This window comes from Mesoplodon densirostris, chromosome 18 (genome assembly GCF_025265405.1).
Source record: "Mesoplodon densirostris isolate mMesDen1 chromosome 18, mMesDen1 primary haplotype, whole genome shotgun sequence".
Taxonomy (NCBI): Eukaryota; Metazoa; Chordata; class Mammalia; order Artiodactyla; family Ziphiidae; genus Mesoplodon; species Mesoplodon densirostris.
The window spans coordinates 55,725,057-55,740,914 of NC_082678.1; the positions used below are offsets into that span (position 1 = coordinate 55,725,057).

At 56.3% G+C, this 15,858-nt stretch overlaps 1 protein-coding gene across 2 annotated transcripts; it reads left to right on the plus strand.

Moving 5' to 3' along the window:
- The first annotated feature begins 4,794 nt into the window (after nucleotides 1-4,794).
- Nucleotides 4,795-14,279, plus strand: RASL10B (RAS like family 10 member B). 2 transcript variants are annotated; one of them, XM_060081813.1, is made up of 4 exons: nucleotides 4,795-4,995; nucleotides 7,857-8,219; nucleotides 12,548-12,672; nucleotides 13,146-14,279. In XM_060081813.1, the coding sequence occupies exons 2-4, from the start codon at nucleotides 8,004-8,006 to the stop codon at nucleotides 13,417-13,419; spliced, it is 615 nt and encodes a 204-aa protein (XP_059937796.1). In that variant the 5' UTR covers nucleotides 4,795-4,995; nucleotides 7,857-8,003; the 3' UTR covers nucleotides 13,420-14,279. The 2 variants fall into 2 exon arrangements, with proteins under 2 accessions (XP_059937796.1, XP_059937797.1); XM_060081814.1 differs by having other exon boundaries at nucleotides 13,149-14,279.
- The last annotated feature ends 1,579 nt before the right edge of the window (nucleotides 14,280-15,858 follow it).

Sequence of the window (15,858 nt, forward strand, 5' to 3'; positions counted from 1 at the left end):
GGTAAACGTTGCCCTGAGAAGGCTTATCATTCTTTTGTTGTTGGGATCTGTTCTGGGGAGGGTGGGGGTCGAGGGGAAGCTTGACTTTGTCTTCGTCAATAAACTCTCATTTGCATAAAATGAAGTTTGTGCCTATGTACTTTGTCCCCAGAAGTGACAATCGAGGACAAGACACAGCTGGCCAAGGGAGGGATGGGCATTAATAACCGTTCTATTACAACTTGCCTTTTGGCTGTCCTGACCCTCCCAGGGATTTAGCCGGATGAATTGTTAAGATTGGCCTGAGGAAGCATCATATGTCTCAGAGGCTCCTCTTAACCAAGCCCCCCGTCACCATCACCACACAGGCATTTCGCCGCAGGCAGGGAGTGCTCGCAGGAGCCAATCCGTCTTCCCTGGCAGGTCCCCTGCTAGGACCCAAAGCAGATGGTCCAGGGGCAGGCAGCCAGCCAGGCACAGGGCAGAAGGAGCACAGCAGAGCCTCTCCTCGGTGTCCTCTTACCCAGGACGTTTCACTAATGAATTTATAAAAGCCTCTCAGATCTGCGCTCAGGGCCTGCATGTTCCCAAGTGGATAGAATTAATGCTGCTTTCAAGCAAACTTCCCAAGGAGTTCAGATCTAATCACCTGCATTTGTGTTGCCGGGGACACGTGAGCCAGGTGTGGTCAAGCTAGAGGCCCTGCCCCTGGTTGTGATGAGTGGACAGTGTCTGAAGTCTCCCACAGCCTGGAGTGGGGGAAGGAGGCTGAGGGATCCAATGCCCAGATGCCCTGAGCCTCTCTCACCAGTAGAGTGAGTGTAGGTAAGGTGCTTTGCACTGTGCTCAGCAGAGTAACTGCTTTTATTACATGGATGTCCAAACGCCGTGAACAAACTGCCTCTGGCAGCTTAGGAACTCTTGGTTGTCTCCACGTGCTGGCTGCAGTTAGCCCGAGCTCTAATTGGAATAACACTTGGGGTGGAGTGGGGTCAGGGTGGTCTTTGTGGAGGTTCAGCGTCAGAGATACGAAGAGGGGTGGGCCTTACTGAGGTCTAATTGGGTTCACCAGCTAAGAATGTCAATTTTGGCCAAGAAAATCCTTAGGACAGAAGCTTTCAACTCTTGGGTGCACGTTGATACCACCCAAGAGCTTTCACAAAAGGCTGATGATTCTTGGCCAGTCGGGTGGGGCCTGGGGCAATCTGCATTTCAAAAAACTCCTCAGATGTTTCTAGAAGTGCTGGATTGAGAATCACTGCCAGAGGAAGACTCAAACTTGTTTGCCTCCTGCCTCTCCTGCCGTAATGGTGCTCTTGTGGCAGTTGAAAAACGGTAAAGCACTTTCGTGCACGAGATGCCTACCCATTCGTGAATTGAGAGCGTTATCCCCATTTTTCAGGTGAGAGGAGGCAAGGCCACGTCTTCTGATTCCCTCTGCCCTTAACTACTACAGCTTCCCTTCATCTGTGCCACCAGGCCAAAAGCCCGCCTTGCTAAGTCCCTAAGGTCCCAGTGTGTTCAGTCTCCAAAAGCAGGGTATACTGGCCCCCAGACCTCCACCTGAGATTGCACCATCCTTCTCTGCACCCGCCCCCCGCCACCAGTGGCAACGAAGAAATACTGAGATCTAAGGGACATTGTTTCTGAGGCCAGAGAACAGCTGAGGACTCCCGGGTTGGAGCCTTCCTACTCCCACCTCATGCATTGATGCTTTTTCTGGTTTTGCTTGGACCCAGATTTCTTTTCCTGCCACCCCCAGCTCCAGGAGGCAAGAGCCTGTTTATTTTAATACCTGGTGTGGCACTTGGGAAAGATCACACCTCCCCCGTTGTTACCCATTTCTGTCTCCTGAACACTAATCCTAGAATCCCCACCAGCCCCCAGACATGTTATTAGCAACAGGGATGTTTCTTGAACAGTTTCCGAGTTGGCTCCAAACTTGCCATCTCAGTTTCTCGTTTAGCTTTTGCCCTGCCGTTCTTGATGCTGCCAACAAGAGGAAGACTAATTTAGGGATTGGTTAGACCCAGATGGACTTAGTTTCCGGAATTATCCTTTTGAGACAGGACTGCCCCAACACTCTGGGGCTGAGAGAACTCTACTACCCGCCTTCTCCCACTGGGTAGGTACTAGAGGAGGATGTTCAAGTCTAGCCCAGCCTCTGGCTTTCCCCCCCTTGTTTCATTCACTCTCCACTTACGGTCAAAGGCCCCAGGATCTGGCTAGCCAGCTTCTGAAAGCCAGCGGGATCCTCGGCTACAATGGAGCAAGGGCTACAATGGAGCAAGGGCGGCGGAGTGGCAGGTTCGGGTCCTCGTCCTCTCTGTCCCGCTCCGTGTCTGGGCTTCAGATGCTGCGGGTGGGCCCATGCATTCCATCCCCTTAAACCTCAGGCGTCCTCAGCTGAACCAGAGCCACAGGCTCAGGACAGAGCCTCTCAGGTTTTTTCACCAAGGTAATCCTAATCACAGAAGAGAGTGAACAGGCTCCTAGGGGCGTACATCCTTAGACCAAAGTGACTCTCAGCAAACCAAGATGATTTAACTGAGCCTTAAATTCAGGCACACTTTGCATTTTATGTTAATACTATGGGGTTTTTTTTTTTATATAAGATATAATGCTTTAAGTGACTTATCACTGCAAGCCAGTGTGAGGCCCTGTAATGAACCTGTGGCTTTGTGTTCTCCTAGTATAGCTAAGTTGAGAATTCTGAGAAGCCTGGCGCAAGGTGTGTGTGAGCATTGCATGATTTCTCGTTTCTAGTCTCCCTTGGGCTGAAATAGAACCAGAATGGCGGGCCATAGCCTGGGGGAGTAGACATAAATTCTGGGGTCCTTGGGCGGGGTAAGGATGAAAGATTTTCAAATATAGTGGGGGGGATTGGTAGTGCCCTGGATGATTTAATCAAGTTAGGAGTCTCTTGGTTGACTTGGTTGACGTTGCAATTCCACAGGGCCCGTAAATCTGATGTCTCCAGAACGAAAGTGGCGCTCCAGGAGGGGGCCCCCTGTCTCCTTCTCAGCCCTGCATTTGCTTCTAGCTGCCCGGGCCCTTCTCCTCAAAGCCTTACCCAGCACCCGGGAGCCGTCTCAGCATAAATGGAAATGCTTTCCCAAGGTCACGTTCAACCTTCCCTCTGAATGGCTGTGCCTCTAAAACAGAAAAGAAAAACAAAAGGCCACACAGTGAGACTCCACGCCAGGCACTGCATTACAGACTCGACACACCACAGGCTCATTTATGCTGTGGGGACAACTGATCACCTCTTCATTTTACAAATAAGGCATAGAGTTCGGAGCGTTCAAGTAATTCGCCTTCAGTCACGTAGTAAGTGGTAGGGCCAGGACCTAAATCCAGATCTGCTTGATTCTGAAGCCCAGGCTCATAACCACTCTGTCTGGACAGGAGAGGGACGGGGAGCGACCAGGAGGGTGCTCAGCCCACTAGTACTAGGAAGAATAGGAAGTCACAGTGCGGGATGCTGGGTCCAGGGGTAAAAGCACTTGGGAGATCTCTCCCAGCTTCCCCCCTCCTCCTCCCTGCACCTCTGACCAGTTTGCTACCCTGCTTCAGAACCCTTACAGGCTCTCCCAGCCAAACAGGGCTAGATCCCAACCCCTTCCTTGGCAATCAAGGCCCTTCGTGACTTCACCTCCACCAACCTCTCAGCCTCCTCTCCCTGTGCTTCCAGCCCCCCGCCCCCGCGCCTGTCTGTGTCCTGGACCCCCTTCTCAAACCCTTGTAATTGCTCCCAACTTCTCTCATCTGAACCCTCCTCTTCCACACCCTCCCCCACCCTGGCACCCGAAATCCACTTCTTTCAAGGCTTCTTCCTTGAAAGTTGCCTCCTCTGAAGCCTCCACTGACTCCTCTCACTAGGTGGCCTGCTCCCTCCGCCCTTCCCCACAACCTTGACTCTGCACCCATCACAGATTCGCTCCACGTGGGCCCCTGGCCAAGGTCGTCAGTGGCTGCCCCGCTAGAGACTCCCAGTTTTTGTCTTCCGCATTTTACACTCCAGTGAGACCGGTCACTCAGCCTCTCTCAGCCTCAACGATCTCATCTGTAAAACGGGGGAAACAGAATCTACCTCATAGTATCGTGAGCGTTAACTTTGAAGATGCAGGCAAAGCTGGGAGCACATTGCCTGGCACATACTCATTAAATGTTAGCTACCCGTGAGGAATGACACTGACCACGATTGTTTTAGAATAAATACACGGGCGATTCTGCCCTCTCCCCTGGCAAATGCTGGTATCACCCCGTCTGGAGAGGAGAGGGGAGCAGTCGTTTCCGGGGATGGAGGGCATTCATTGGCCCGGGATGAGCTTTGCTTTGCCAGCCTGCTCTTCTTTCCCGGCTGCAGTGAAGGGTGAAAGTGACCACCCTTCGCAGTCCTCCGGTGGGGTGGCCGAGAGGAGTCTGGATGCCTCTCTAGCACACGGTGCAAGGCACACAGTGGGCGCCCGTCCAGTGACTGAACTGGGAAGGGTCAGAAGAGACCTAGAGAGGGAACCTGGGGTGTGTGGCGGGGGTGGGATATGGAGTGAAGCCAAAGGCTTTAGGGCCTCTCCGGTCCCTTTCTCCCAGCCCTCCAGGTTAGAGCTAAAAATACCGCAGGGAGAGTCGGGAGGGGTGAAGGTCGAGGCTCGGGATTAAAGAATTTGTCCAGGGCTTCCCAAGCGAATATGGCAGGCTCAGGGACCCAGCGGAACGCCAGCGGGGCACGCCCCCCCCGCCCCCCGCCCCCCGCCCCGCTCCCGCCTCCTCCTCCTCCCAGCGCGAGCGGGCGGCGCGCTCCGGAGGGAGAACCGGGCTGGAGGTGTCCTACCCACTCGGCGGCCAGCACCTGCCCCCCCCGCGCCCGCCCTGAGCCCGCCCAGACTGCGCAGCCGGGGGCGCTCCCACCTCTCTCCCCCCGGGCCGGGGAGCCGGGGGCAGCACCGGAGCCCGGGGGGAGCGCGGCCCCACCGGCCGGCCGGCCCGGGCTGGGGGTAGCTAGGACGGCCCCGGGTAAGCGGCGGGAGGCTGGGCGAGCGGGCGGGCCGGGGCCGGGGTGGGTCGGTGGGGGAATGGGGGGGGGCGACGGGGGCGAGGAGGGAGGTGGGGGCCGGCGGACTGGCGGGGAAGCGGCGCGGGGCGGCCACGTGAGAGCTGGTGCTGGCGGGGGTGGGGGGTGTTGCCTGCGAGGTGCTGGAGGCGGAGAGCAGGCTGGGCTCTGGCATCCCCCTCACCCAGAACTCCCACCAATCAGGTCATAGGGAGCTCAGCATCCTCCGACGCCCGCACCCACCCACTCCCACATGAATGTGATGGGGACAGACAGCGGGCAGACGTGTGACTCGGCCCACGGGACCTGCAAAGCCCCCGCCCTCAGTCTGGGGCTAGGACTCAGGCGTCCAGATCCAGGGGAGAGGAACCAGAAGCAGGCTTTGGCCCCAGTGTATGTCCCCGGGCGCTGTCTGCAGACTCACTGCAGAGCACAGGCCTTGGGGAGGGAGGCTCAGGGGCCTGGGCCCTGCCTCTCCGGACAGCCCTCTTCCACCCCCACCCAGCTGGGGATGTTGCATTAACAAACACTTAGACCCAGGACTCCCGCCTGGGAAGCGGGAGGGGACACCAGTCACCTCTGAGTCAGGGCCTGGTGGCTTCCAGGAGGCTGTCCCCAGCCTAGGGGCCTCTCTGGCACACCCTCCCTGGCTCTAGCGCTGTGCCCCGCTTTTATTTCCCAGCTATTCCCCCAGAAAGGGTTGACTTCAGGGCAGGGAGTGGGTTATGCAGGAGAATCTGCAGGTGGGCTACATCCTAGATCCCTCTAAGTTGCCACACCCAGGGGGAGCCTGGGATACTTCTGGCGTTCTTGGCCTTCTCTTCCTCCCCTAAGGTGCCCCCTCCCCACCTGCTTGTGCTGGTTATGTAATTAACCCAGCTGAGGCTCTCTGCCCTGCTGACAGTGTCCAGGGATGCCTGGGAAGCCCAGGGCCCTGGAGGGATTTATGGGGAGGAGGGGCTGGTACTTCCCCCAGTTGGGGGCTCACAGAAATAGAGAAGCACTTGTTGGGAAGGGACACTGCATGGGACAGGAAGATGAGAAGCCTAGTCTTAGTTGACAGCTCAGCTGGCTATGTGGTCTTCACGTCCCTAAATCTGTGGGGTTTTTTTGGTTTTGTTTTTACCTTCAATAAAATGGGGAGAATTGCACACACACACACACACACACACACACACACACACACTACATGTACGTGAGCAACAGTGCAGTAGTGCAGAGTGACCCATCTGGGATGGCTAGGAGGTCCCATTGTGATCGTGGAAAGCCTTCGATGAGCGAAGGACCCCTGTGCATAACAATGGCCACTGTTTATGGAACACCTGCTCCGGCCTCACAACACCCTATGGCCTCACAACACCCTATGACGTTCCTTGCCCGAGATCACACTTCAGGTGAGCGGCAGAGCAGAGAATCCGATGCCGGTGGATCTCACTCCAGATCCTGCCGTTGGTTTACTATGCTGTATGTGCACGTGCCCTGTGGATTGGGTCCTCTGAACCAGGACGGACTGGACTGAGGGACATTCTGCTGTGAGCTGTGCGTATGTGGAAAGGGCATGCATCCACCGAGAAAGCATGCATATGTGCTGGAAAGCATGGCCCCATCCAAACCCAGCAAAGCCATCTGCCTTGGACCCATTTAGCAGGCACTGGTGTCACCCTCCTGGGAATAGTCCCCAGACAGGAGGTCTCAGGCATGGACCAGCCTCCCTGGTCACCATCCTCAACAGAAAGAGAAGGCACCTGGCTAAGAGGTTTACTTGGATTATCTCAGCAGTAGAGGCTAATGATCCTTCTTTGTAAATGCGCAGAATGTGGCTCAGATCAGGCAGTTGATTTGCCTCTGACCCACAGCCAGGAAACGTCAGAGCTGGAATTTATACCCATGCTCTAAAGTCACTGAAACTGAGCAAGAAGGAGCTAACGAATCCATGTCAAGGTTCCATCCTGTAGCAGCCCTTTCCCGGGCACCTGCTGCATGCCAGGTCCTCTGAGCTCAGGGGGTTGCCAGATAATCAGACCCAGCCCTTGGCCTGTGGCCTACGCCAGCTAGAATCATTAAACTTGGAAGCTGAAGTACTGCGACACTGTAGAAAGGAGTAGCCGCCTTTCCCAGCTGTGTGCCTGGGCTCGTGTCTCCCTCCCTCTGGGTCTTCTCTCCAAAGTGGGAACACGTATCACCTGGGGATACTGTATCGACTAAGGATAACCACGTGGGCATGCTGACCTAGAGTAAGTGCTCCACAAGCCAAAGCCATCTGCCAGTCCAGGGCTTCTCAGCAGGGGGTGCTTGGGAAGGTGGGGGGAGCGCATTTGGGGTCATCATGGTCACGAGAGGCTGCTGCTGGCAAGTACCTCCAGGCAGCTGGCGATGTGAAGTGCCCTCTGCTCCACAAAGAATTCTCTCTCCACAAAATGCCAGGACTGGAGGCACGCTGGCCTGGTCTCACCCCGAGGACCAGGAGACCAAGGCTGCGAGGCGTTGCTGTCTTGCCCCGGGCTCAGTGGGAAGGCTGGGACTTGAAGCCAAGTCTAGTGCTTTTTCCACTCTGCGGCCTGCCCGGGTCTGGGAGTCGGACCGGCCAAAAGTCAGGTCCTACTACAAGTCAAGAAACATTGATTCCCACTGATGGGATGGACGGCAGGGAGAACGGAGAAGGAAGGACGGGGAGGTTCTGGATAGATGGGACAGGGGCTCTGGGGAAGGGAAGGCATCCCAAGTGGCGGTGGTAACAGCTCCAGTGACGTTCCCCGAAGTAGACAAGCACGGGATATGTCCAAGGAGAAGCCAGCCCCACCAAGCCCACCTCTTGTTCCCACAGTCCAGGTGGAGGCCGCGGAGGGCCCAGGGCAAGCAGGGGCGGCGATGATCGGTCCTGACGGTGGCTGAGCCCCCAGCCCCTGGAATATGCAGCCCGGGGGAGCCCCAGGCAGCGGCGAGGACGAGGTGGCGGAGCGGGGCGGGAGGCATGGTCTCCACCTACCGGGTGGCCGTGCTGGGGGCGCGAGGCGTGGGCAAGAGTGCCATCGTGCGCCAGTTCCTGTACAACGAGTTCAGCGAGGCCTGCGTGCCCACCACCGCCCGCCGCCTCTACCTGCCTGCTGTCGTCATGAACGGCCACGTGCACAACCTCCAGATCCTCGACTTCCCGCCCATCAGCGCCTTCCCTGTCAACACGCTGCAGGTAGGGGCTGGGGGTGGGGGGTGGGACAAGGTGGAGGAGAGCCTGGACCCCAACCCACTCCTGGCTCCGGCCCTATTGCTGGCTTTGAGAACTCCGCGCTGCACCACGGGCCGCCCTACTTAGAGCTGTGCCAGGAATCCATTCATTTGTGCACTGGTTTATTCAACAAATATTTGATGAATGTCTCACGTGTACCAGGCCCTGTGGTGGGCACCGGGGTAGAATGGTGCTCAGAACAGAGCAGTTTGCTCCCAAGGAGCTCATAGTCTGGTGAGAAGACAAACACTCAACCATTACATAGTTCCATGAGTGTCGATTGCAGGGGATGCGGGGAACTGAGGCAGCCCTGAAGGGGCATCTAGCCCACGAAGGTGTGTGAGGCTGGGGCTCACGGGAGGTGATGTCTCAGGTAGGATCTGGGCAGGTAAGGGGCAGTGGAGAGAAAGGCATAGGGCGCCGGATGCCTGTTAATATTCTGGGCAGTGCCTCCCATGGCCTCAGACCCATGTCATCTGTAGAAGGGACCACAGAAGAAAAGGCTGGGACCTGGGAAAGGTGTGTTCTCAGAGATTGGAGACCGCAATCAGATCTCTTGCCCAAGGGCCTTTTCTCTTAAGTGATGCTTTGTCCCCTGACCTCAGGACTGGCCCTCGGGGCGGCCTTTCCTGCAGGGGTTGGATTCAGATGTCCCCAGTGCCCTGGCTTACAGGGTCCAGCCTGCAGGACCGGGTCCTTCTTCCTGCTCTCTACCTCTGGCTTGAGCGGGGGTCGGGTGCAGGGGGAAGCTGAGCCCTAGACATGTTGGCTCACCAAAGAAGCCCCTGACCAGAGCGCAGTTTCTCCAGGAAGGCTAGGCACGGTGGAGGCCCGGAGGGCAGGGGCCACCGCTTGGCCAACTAGTTGTAACTGTGCAAATACAGCAATCTCTTGGGTGGGCCTGGGGGCTGGGGAAGGGCTCAGGCTCAGCACTGTGTCAGCAACTCTGGGCAGGAGGACCTTCGCCCAACCTCGGGGACACCTGTCTCTCCCATCCTAGGTGTGGGAGCATCAGCACCAAAGACAAAAGCCTGATCCACACATCACGCCTTGGAAACAGTGAGGTCAGGGCAGTGGGTCCAAGGTCAGGTGTTCTATTTCTCCTCCAAAGGAGACTAACAGTAGCCTGAGTGGATGCTCAAATCCCACTCTGGTCCTGTGCATTGAGCTGGGTTTATTTTTCACATTTTGTTGTGTGTTTAAATTGTAATTTCGATTTTGGAATCGGGAAGATACAATTTAAAAGCCCAAACTTTTGTCAAAACAAACAAACAAAAAGTACACCCAAAGAAATCTCAGTCCCACCCCTGCTCTCTTTACCCCAGTTCTTGCCCCATTCTATAGCCATTCTCATTGGTTTTTTTATTCACACTTCCAGGTTTTCTTTACACAAATAAGAAAATGTATCCTTATTCCACTCCCCTTCTTGCATTAAAAAAAAAAAAAAACTGTTCTGCACCTTTTGTTTGTTTGTTTGGGTTTTTTCTTTGTTTGTTTTTTTGGCTTGACATTTTAACCTGGAGGTCTTTCCATGTCAGTATCTAGAGGTGTTCTTCATTCTTTTTTCATGGCTACACTGTATTCCATTGGAAAGATGTACTATGAAGTCCCCTCTTGTTGGACAAGTGGGTTGTTTCCAAACTTTTGCTTCAAAACAGTGCCACAGTGAATAGCCTTGTAATAGTCATTTTGTACACAGGAAGGCATATCTGTGGGATCGATTTCTGGAAATGGCGTTGCTAGGTCAAAGGATAAATGCAACTGGAGTTTGGAAGGTGCCAGATTCCACCCTGCCGCCCCCCCCCCACCATTAAGGTGCATAGTTTGTGCTCCTGTGAGGGATGTTACATGAGCGCTTGTTTCCCTAAAGCCATCAGAGTGTATTGTCAAACTTTTGGATTTTTGACAGTCTGATAGATGAGATAGGATAATCTCAGTGTACTTTTTATTTACATCTCTGCTTATGAGTGAAGTTGAGCATCTTTTCATATGTTTGAGGGCCTTTGCCTTTCTTTTTCTGAAAACTATTAATGCCTTTGCCCATCTTTCTGTTGGATCATTGGCCTTTTTCTTCAGGATTGACGCTGAGTTCTGGACTCTCCAAGGATGTCCAAGACTTCACCCCTGAAGCACAAGAAAGGGACTTTGAGCAAAGAAATGCTGAGACAGGATCCTGCATGCCCCAAAGATCAAATAGTAGAATCCCACTGGTTACTGTCTGAAAATAAGAATACATTCTTCCCCAATGCCAGATGAGATCCAGCCCAGGAGAGCGGCGTTTCTAGGGTCTGAGTCTCAGCTGTTGCTTCTGCAGGCTCTCTCCTATCACAGAAGGAAGCTGAGGTTAGAGGGCATGTGCAACTCACCCAAGGAATGAGCAGCAAATGCATGGTTGGCACCCAGGTGGCTGAGGCTCCCTCAGCTCCTGTGTCCTTGGAACTGGACTCAGTTTCCATTGCTCCTCCTCTGTCTTGATACAGCCCCAAGATGGTCTTTTACCATCTGGAATGCTGCGTGGAGCTGGCTGGAAGGCAAGCTGAGCTTTCTTACTCCCTCCCTTCAACCAGGGGTGATGGGACAACCCAGCCAATCGGGAGCCTTCTTCCTCTCCCTTTTAGGAGCCCCCAGAGAGGAGCGGGTGGGAGGCAGCCTGGAGGCCCCCTTGAGGAGGTAGCATGTTGGGAGAGAGGTGGGGCTGTCCCCCTCGAAGGCTGGCAGCTCTTCCCTCCCCAGGAGAGAGCTGGAAGAATGTGGGAGCCTCTCTGCCTATTTCCCCATCCCTCCCACTTCCTGCTGATCTCCGCTCCTTGCATGGGATGGAGGAGGAACGGCATACACTCTGGGGTCCCACGCTCCCAGAGGTCCTGTGTCCAGTGGAATACAGTCTTTCCTGGCCTGAGAAACCAGTTCATGGTTTCCTATGATTTTAGATTTGTCCTCAGCATCTTCCCCCTGCACCAAAGTTAAAACTCAGCACAAAGGAAAGATGCCACATCATCTCCCTGGAGAAATCCACTGCAGCAGCTTCTAAGCCTTTGAATCGGGAAGTGCTTTTCTGGCGTCAGACTTAACTCTCCACCACTGTCGCCCAAGTCTTTCCCCTTTTAATCCTTCTCTGCAGTGTAGAACCAGCTGTAGTCCTCCATGGCTGATCCCTACCCCAATTCAGCTCATAAGCTGGCACAGGAGATATGTCTGCCTCTCCCTCTAGTCTTTTGCCGGGGTTCTAGTTCCTAGAGAAAACCCCAGTTCCCCTCGTCCTGGGAGGCCTCTGCCTCCCCAAACTCCAGGGAGGCCCTAATTTCCACACTCTGGCTGCTTTCTGCTGCTGCCCTTGCAATTCTCATCTGCTGGCAGGTTAATTAGCTAACTCATCTCTTAAGGAATCTTCTCTTTCGTGCACTCAGGCTTCCTGGGGCCTGTTGAGCTTGAGCTGCGGGCCCTTCCCAGAGAATTTGCCACAGGCATTCAGGAAGTTGCATTTCCCTGGAGCTGCCCTGGGGCCCCTGCTCTACATCAGCCCCCATTAGGCATCCAGTCTCAACCTTCTTATCCTCAGGCCTCCTTCTTCTCAACCTTGAGGGCAGAGTGAAGCAAACAGAAGGGGCACATCAGGTAGCAATCTAAGGGCTGCGTTACCGGCAGGAATTGGGTTGATTCCGGCACAGACCAGGTGGGATTCAGGACCGCGGAGAGTTCACCAGCCTAGGTAGTGCAATTAAAGAGCCTAGGAGGAGGAGGTATGTAAAAATGAGGAAGGCTGGACTCTGGTCCTCTCAGGAGCTCACAGCAGAAGTGGGAACCTGGGAATGGAAACAGCTCTGACCAAGGTATAATTGAACTGTTCTTAGAACACAGAAGATGAAGGGAATAGTCCCCTGCTTGCAGGAAGGCTTCTTAGAGGAGGAAGAGGCATCTGAGCTGAGGCCTGGGAAGATAGGATTTCAACAGGTCCAACAACTAGCTCAGGGCTGGGCTCGTAGAGGTGCTTAATAAATGTAATCGAACAAAGGACTGGATGGATGGATTGGGGGACAAAATGGGACAAGGCAGATCTCAGCTCCAGGAGTGCACAGGACAGACAGCGGCCCTGCCGCATCCTGGCTTGGAGGTGGGGAAGCCACACCTGAGCTCTGCCGTTGTGCCCTGGGCCTGGCCTCCTGGGGATCGGTGAGTGTGCAAGGCTTAGGGTGCAGTGGCAGGTGAGAGTGCTGTGTATGGCGGGAGGTGGCTGGGGGCAAGGGGAGCCCTTATGGCTGCTCTGACCTTGGTGCTGGCTGGGGGTGTTGCAGGAGTGGGCAGACGCCTGCTGCAGGGGACTCCGGAGCGTCCACGCCTACATCCTGGTCTACGACATCTGCTGCTTTGACAGCTTTGAGTACGTCAAGACCATCCGCCAGCAGATCCTAGAGACGAGGTGAGGGGCCAGGATACACTCCACTGCCACCTCAGTGGATGCCCCTATGCTGGCCACTTCCTGTGAAAAGGGTGCAGTGGGAGGGAAACAGATCACGTGCCTCTGGTTCCCACACATACTCAAACACACACTCACGACATTTTGCCGTCCCCGTTTCTGTTAACTCATTTTGGGACCCTTGCCATGGGGTGGCTAGTCTAGTGCAGTAGTTAAGAGCAGAGGCTAGGGGAAGGAGACTTCCAGGGCGCCTCAGCCGCATGACTTTAAGCCAGGCTCAGGTTCCTCATCTGTACAATGGGGTGAACATTGACACCCACCTTTTGGATCAGTTGCGCCAGTTACAGCGCTGCGCCTGGAACAGATGGATGGTAGTAGCAGTATTGACCAGGCACAGCCCGCCCTTCTTGAAGTCCGGGGCCGGGGGGAGGTTGTGAGACTAGACTGGGGGGTTCTGAGATTCCCACCTCGCCCAGCAGGGTGATCGGCACCTCAGAGACGCCCATCATCATCGTGGGCAACAAGAGGGACCTGCAGCGCGGACGCGTGATCCCGCGCTGGAACGTGTCACACCTGGTGCGCAAGACCTGGAAGTGCGGCTACGTGGAGTGCTCGGCCAAGTACAACTGGCACATCCTGCTGCTCTTCAGCGAGCTGCTCAAGAGCGTCGGCTGCGCCCGCTGCAAGCACGTGCACGCCGCCCTGCGCTTCCAGGGCGCGCTGCGCCGCAACCGCTGCGCCATCATGTGACGCCGCGCCCCACGGGCCGCAGCCCCGGCAAGCCCGGGCGGGGAGGGGCAGGAAGAGGACTCCTGGACCGCCCCCCGCAGCCACGCCCTCCCCGGGAGAGGCGGGGGGCGAGAGGGGGCGTCCCCTTACCTGCTCCGTCCTCCCCCCTCTCCCGCGTCTGTCTTCCTGGGACGGCCGCCTTTAGTGCTGAAGTTCGTGCAGAGCCCGGCCGGGCCCCTAGGAGCGCCGCCGCCCCTGGGGGTTGGGGGTGAGCGCGTGACACGGAGGGCGGGGGTGGAGAGGTGCTGCCTTGGCCGGGCCCGCACCCGTCTCCTCCAGAGAGTGTGTCTGTCATTGCTCCGCGTCGTCTTTTCCCGTGTCTGTCTGTCTGTCTGTCCAAGCGTCAGTTGGTCCTCAGCTGTCTTACCCACCCTCGCCACCTCCAGCTTCGTTCACAGGGCTCTCATTTCATCCAGCCCCTTGTCGCAGGTCCCGGCAGCACCTCTTCGTGAGGCCAGCCTTCTGACCGTCAGCACCACCGGCACGGGGCGGGGCGATGCGGGTGGCCCAGGGACCACAACCGGGGTCCGAGGGTTGAGGTCCTGGATCAGTCAGGGGGAGAAGGCAGAGCTCCCCCCGCTTCCAGGGAGACCTCCCCGCCCAACAGCCCCAATAGACGCAACAAGCTACCTTCCAGCCTTAACTAGATGGTCCGTCCCTGCCGGGTGCCCCTCACCCACTTCCTGACCCTAAAGTCAGATCACCCCCCTGGGTTCAACGTTTTTTTCTTGACCGAGTGCGGAGAGGGAATGCCCCCAAATGACAGATTTATTTCCATGATGCCAGCTTCCAGCCCTCTGTCGACACCCTTCTGGGTTGAGTGGTCTGCCAGACTGGAGGATGTTTGGGGGGGAGAGGGGGTGTCTGGTGGTGGGCGGGGTGTGGAGGGAGGCCGTCAGGTCGTGCCAGCGAAGACTCTGTGTGTCTCCCCATCTGACCCCAAGCTGACTGCCCCAGACCTTGCCCGCCTTGAATCTCAGATTTACCCTGATTGATCTGGGGAAGGGCAGAGCCGGGAAAAGGATTATGGGAACCCCTATGTTTGGGGGAGATATACCGGCATCCCCACCCCTAGATGGAGGCCCTCAGGGTCTGATGCCCCCTCGACCCAACGCCAGTTGGCCCCATGCCTTGACTCACCCCGCCCCATTTTCTCCGGCTCCCTGGCCAGTTTCTACCTCTTGTCACCGGAGCTGATCACTGTCAGTTTTGTACCGATTTAGAAATAACAAAAGTAATGAAGATACTAGGAGTGACCTGCGGGATTATTGGGGTGTTTGGAGGGCGGGAGAAATGGTGCGAGTCCCTCAGCCCTGCTCTGGTGGGAGGATAGCGAGGTCCCATGTTAGAAGAGAGACGGAGAGAACAGCCTAGCTTCGATGTAGCCAAGCTGTGGCGTGTAGACCAGAAAACCAGGTAGCTCAGGGTGGTGATGGAGAGGAGTCTGGGGGAGGCGTCATGGGTGGCGAACTTCTCATCCAGATCCAGCGTGAGAGGGAAGCTTCGATTCTCTCTTCTGCTTCCCCAGGTGATTCCCACTCCACCCACTGCGGGTAACGCAGCCCGACAGTGACCACCCTGACCTTGGGCAGTCCAGTATTTTGGGGTTCTGGTCCCTGCTGTGCTGCATGACTTTGGGCAAGTGACCTGCCCTCTCTGAGCCTCCCTCTGAAGCAGAGGACGTGGCTCCCCTCCCCCCCACACCTTGCAGTGGCTGGGAGGGTAAGGAAGAGGGGCTGCCCCCCTTTATCCCCTGCATCCCTGCCCCCTGACTCACCAGGGGGATGGGGTGAGTGGTGACAGTATCTCACCTGCCCCATCACTGTCACCCCCAGCTCTGAGGCACCTGAGGGGAGGGTGAGGGACCCAGGCCTCTGGCTGCCCCCCTGCGGGAGCCGTTGGAATGTATCGCCTGGCTGGCCCCCTTCACCCACCCTCCCACCCCGGCTTCACCCCGGATCTTTGATTTTGGTTCCTCCTGCCCCCATTCTGAGTGTCTGTCCTGCACCCTGCCCTCCCTCCCCCAGGGTTTCCCACCACAGGGTCTGGAAGTGTGTGTGACGCCCACTGCGCTGTGATCAGAAGTCAGATTAAAAATCAGGGAGTGTTTTCCCTCGTTTCTGTACCAAGGTGTTGGCTCAGTTCCTGCCGTGGGAAGGAAGGGACTCCCTACAGGGTTTCTGGCTGCTGAGCTCTGGAGGGACAGACAGTCTGGGTGATGAGGTGGCCTGAGTCCTAAAGCCCAGGCCCACCAGGAGAATGAAGGGAAAGGGAGAGAGCTGGGGACTCATCTCCCCTCCGCCTACCCCGCCAAGTGGTCAAAACCATTCAGAGGAGAAGCATAACATCTCCCTCTGCCGCTTTCTTGGGAAGACTTTCAGAAGTGGACTCAATCCCAGC

Bases quoted from the DNA above. Each gene is read 5' to 3' on its own strand.
- RASL10B (XM_060081813.1), top strand. From the start codon at position 8,004: ATGGTCTCCACCTACCGGGTGGCCGTGCTGGGGGCGCGAGGCGTGGGC. The intron at 8,220-12,547 runs GTAGGGGCTGGG...GGGGTGTTGCAG, and splicing joins TCCCTGTCAACACGCTGCAG to GAGTGGGCAGACGCCTGCTG. The intron at 12,673-13,145 runs GTGAGGGGCCAG...CACCTCGCCCAG, and splicing joins CAGCAGATCCTAGAGACGAG to CAGGGTGATCGGCACCTCAG.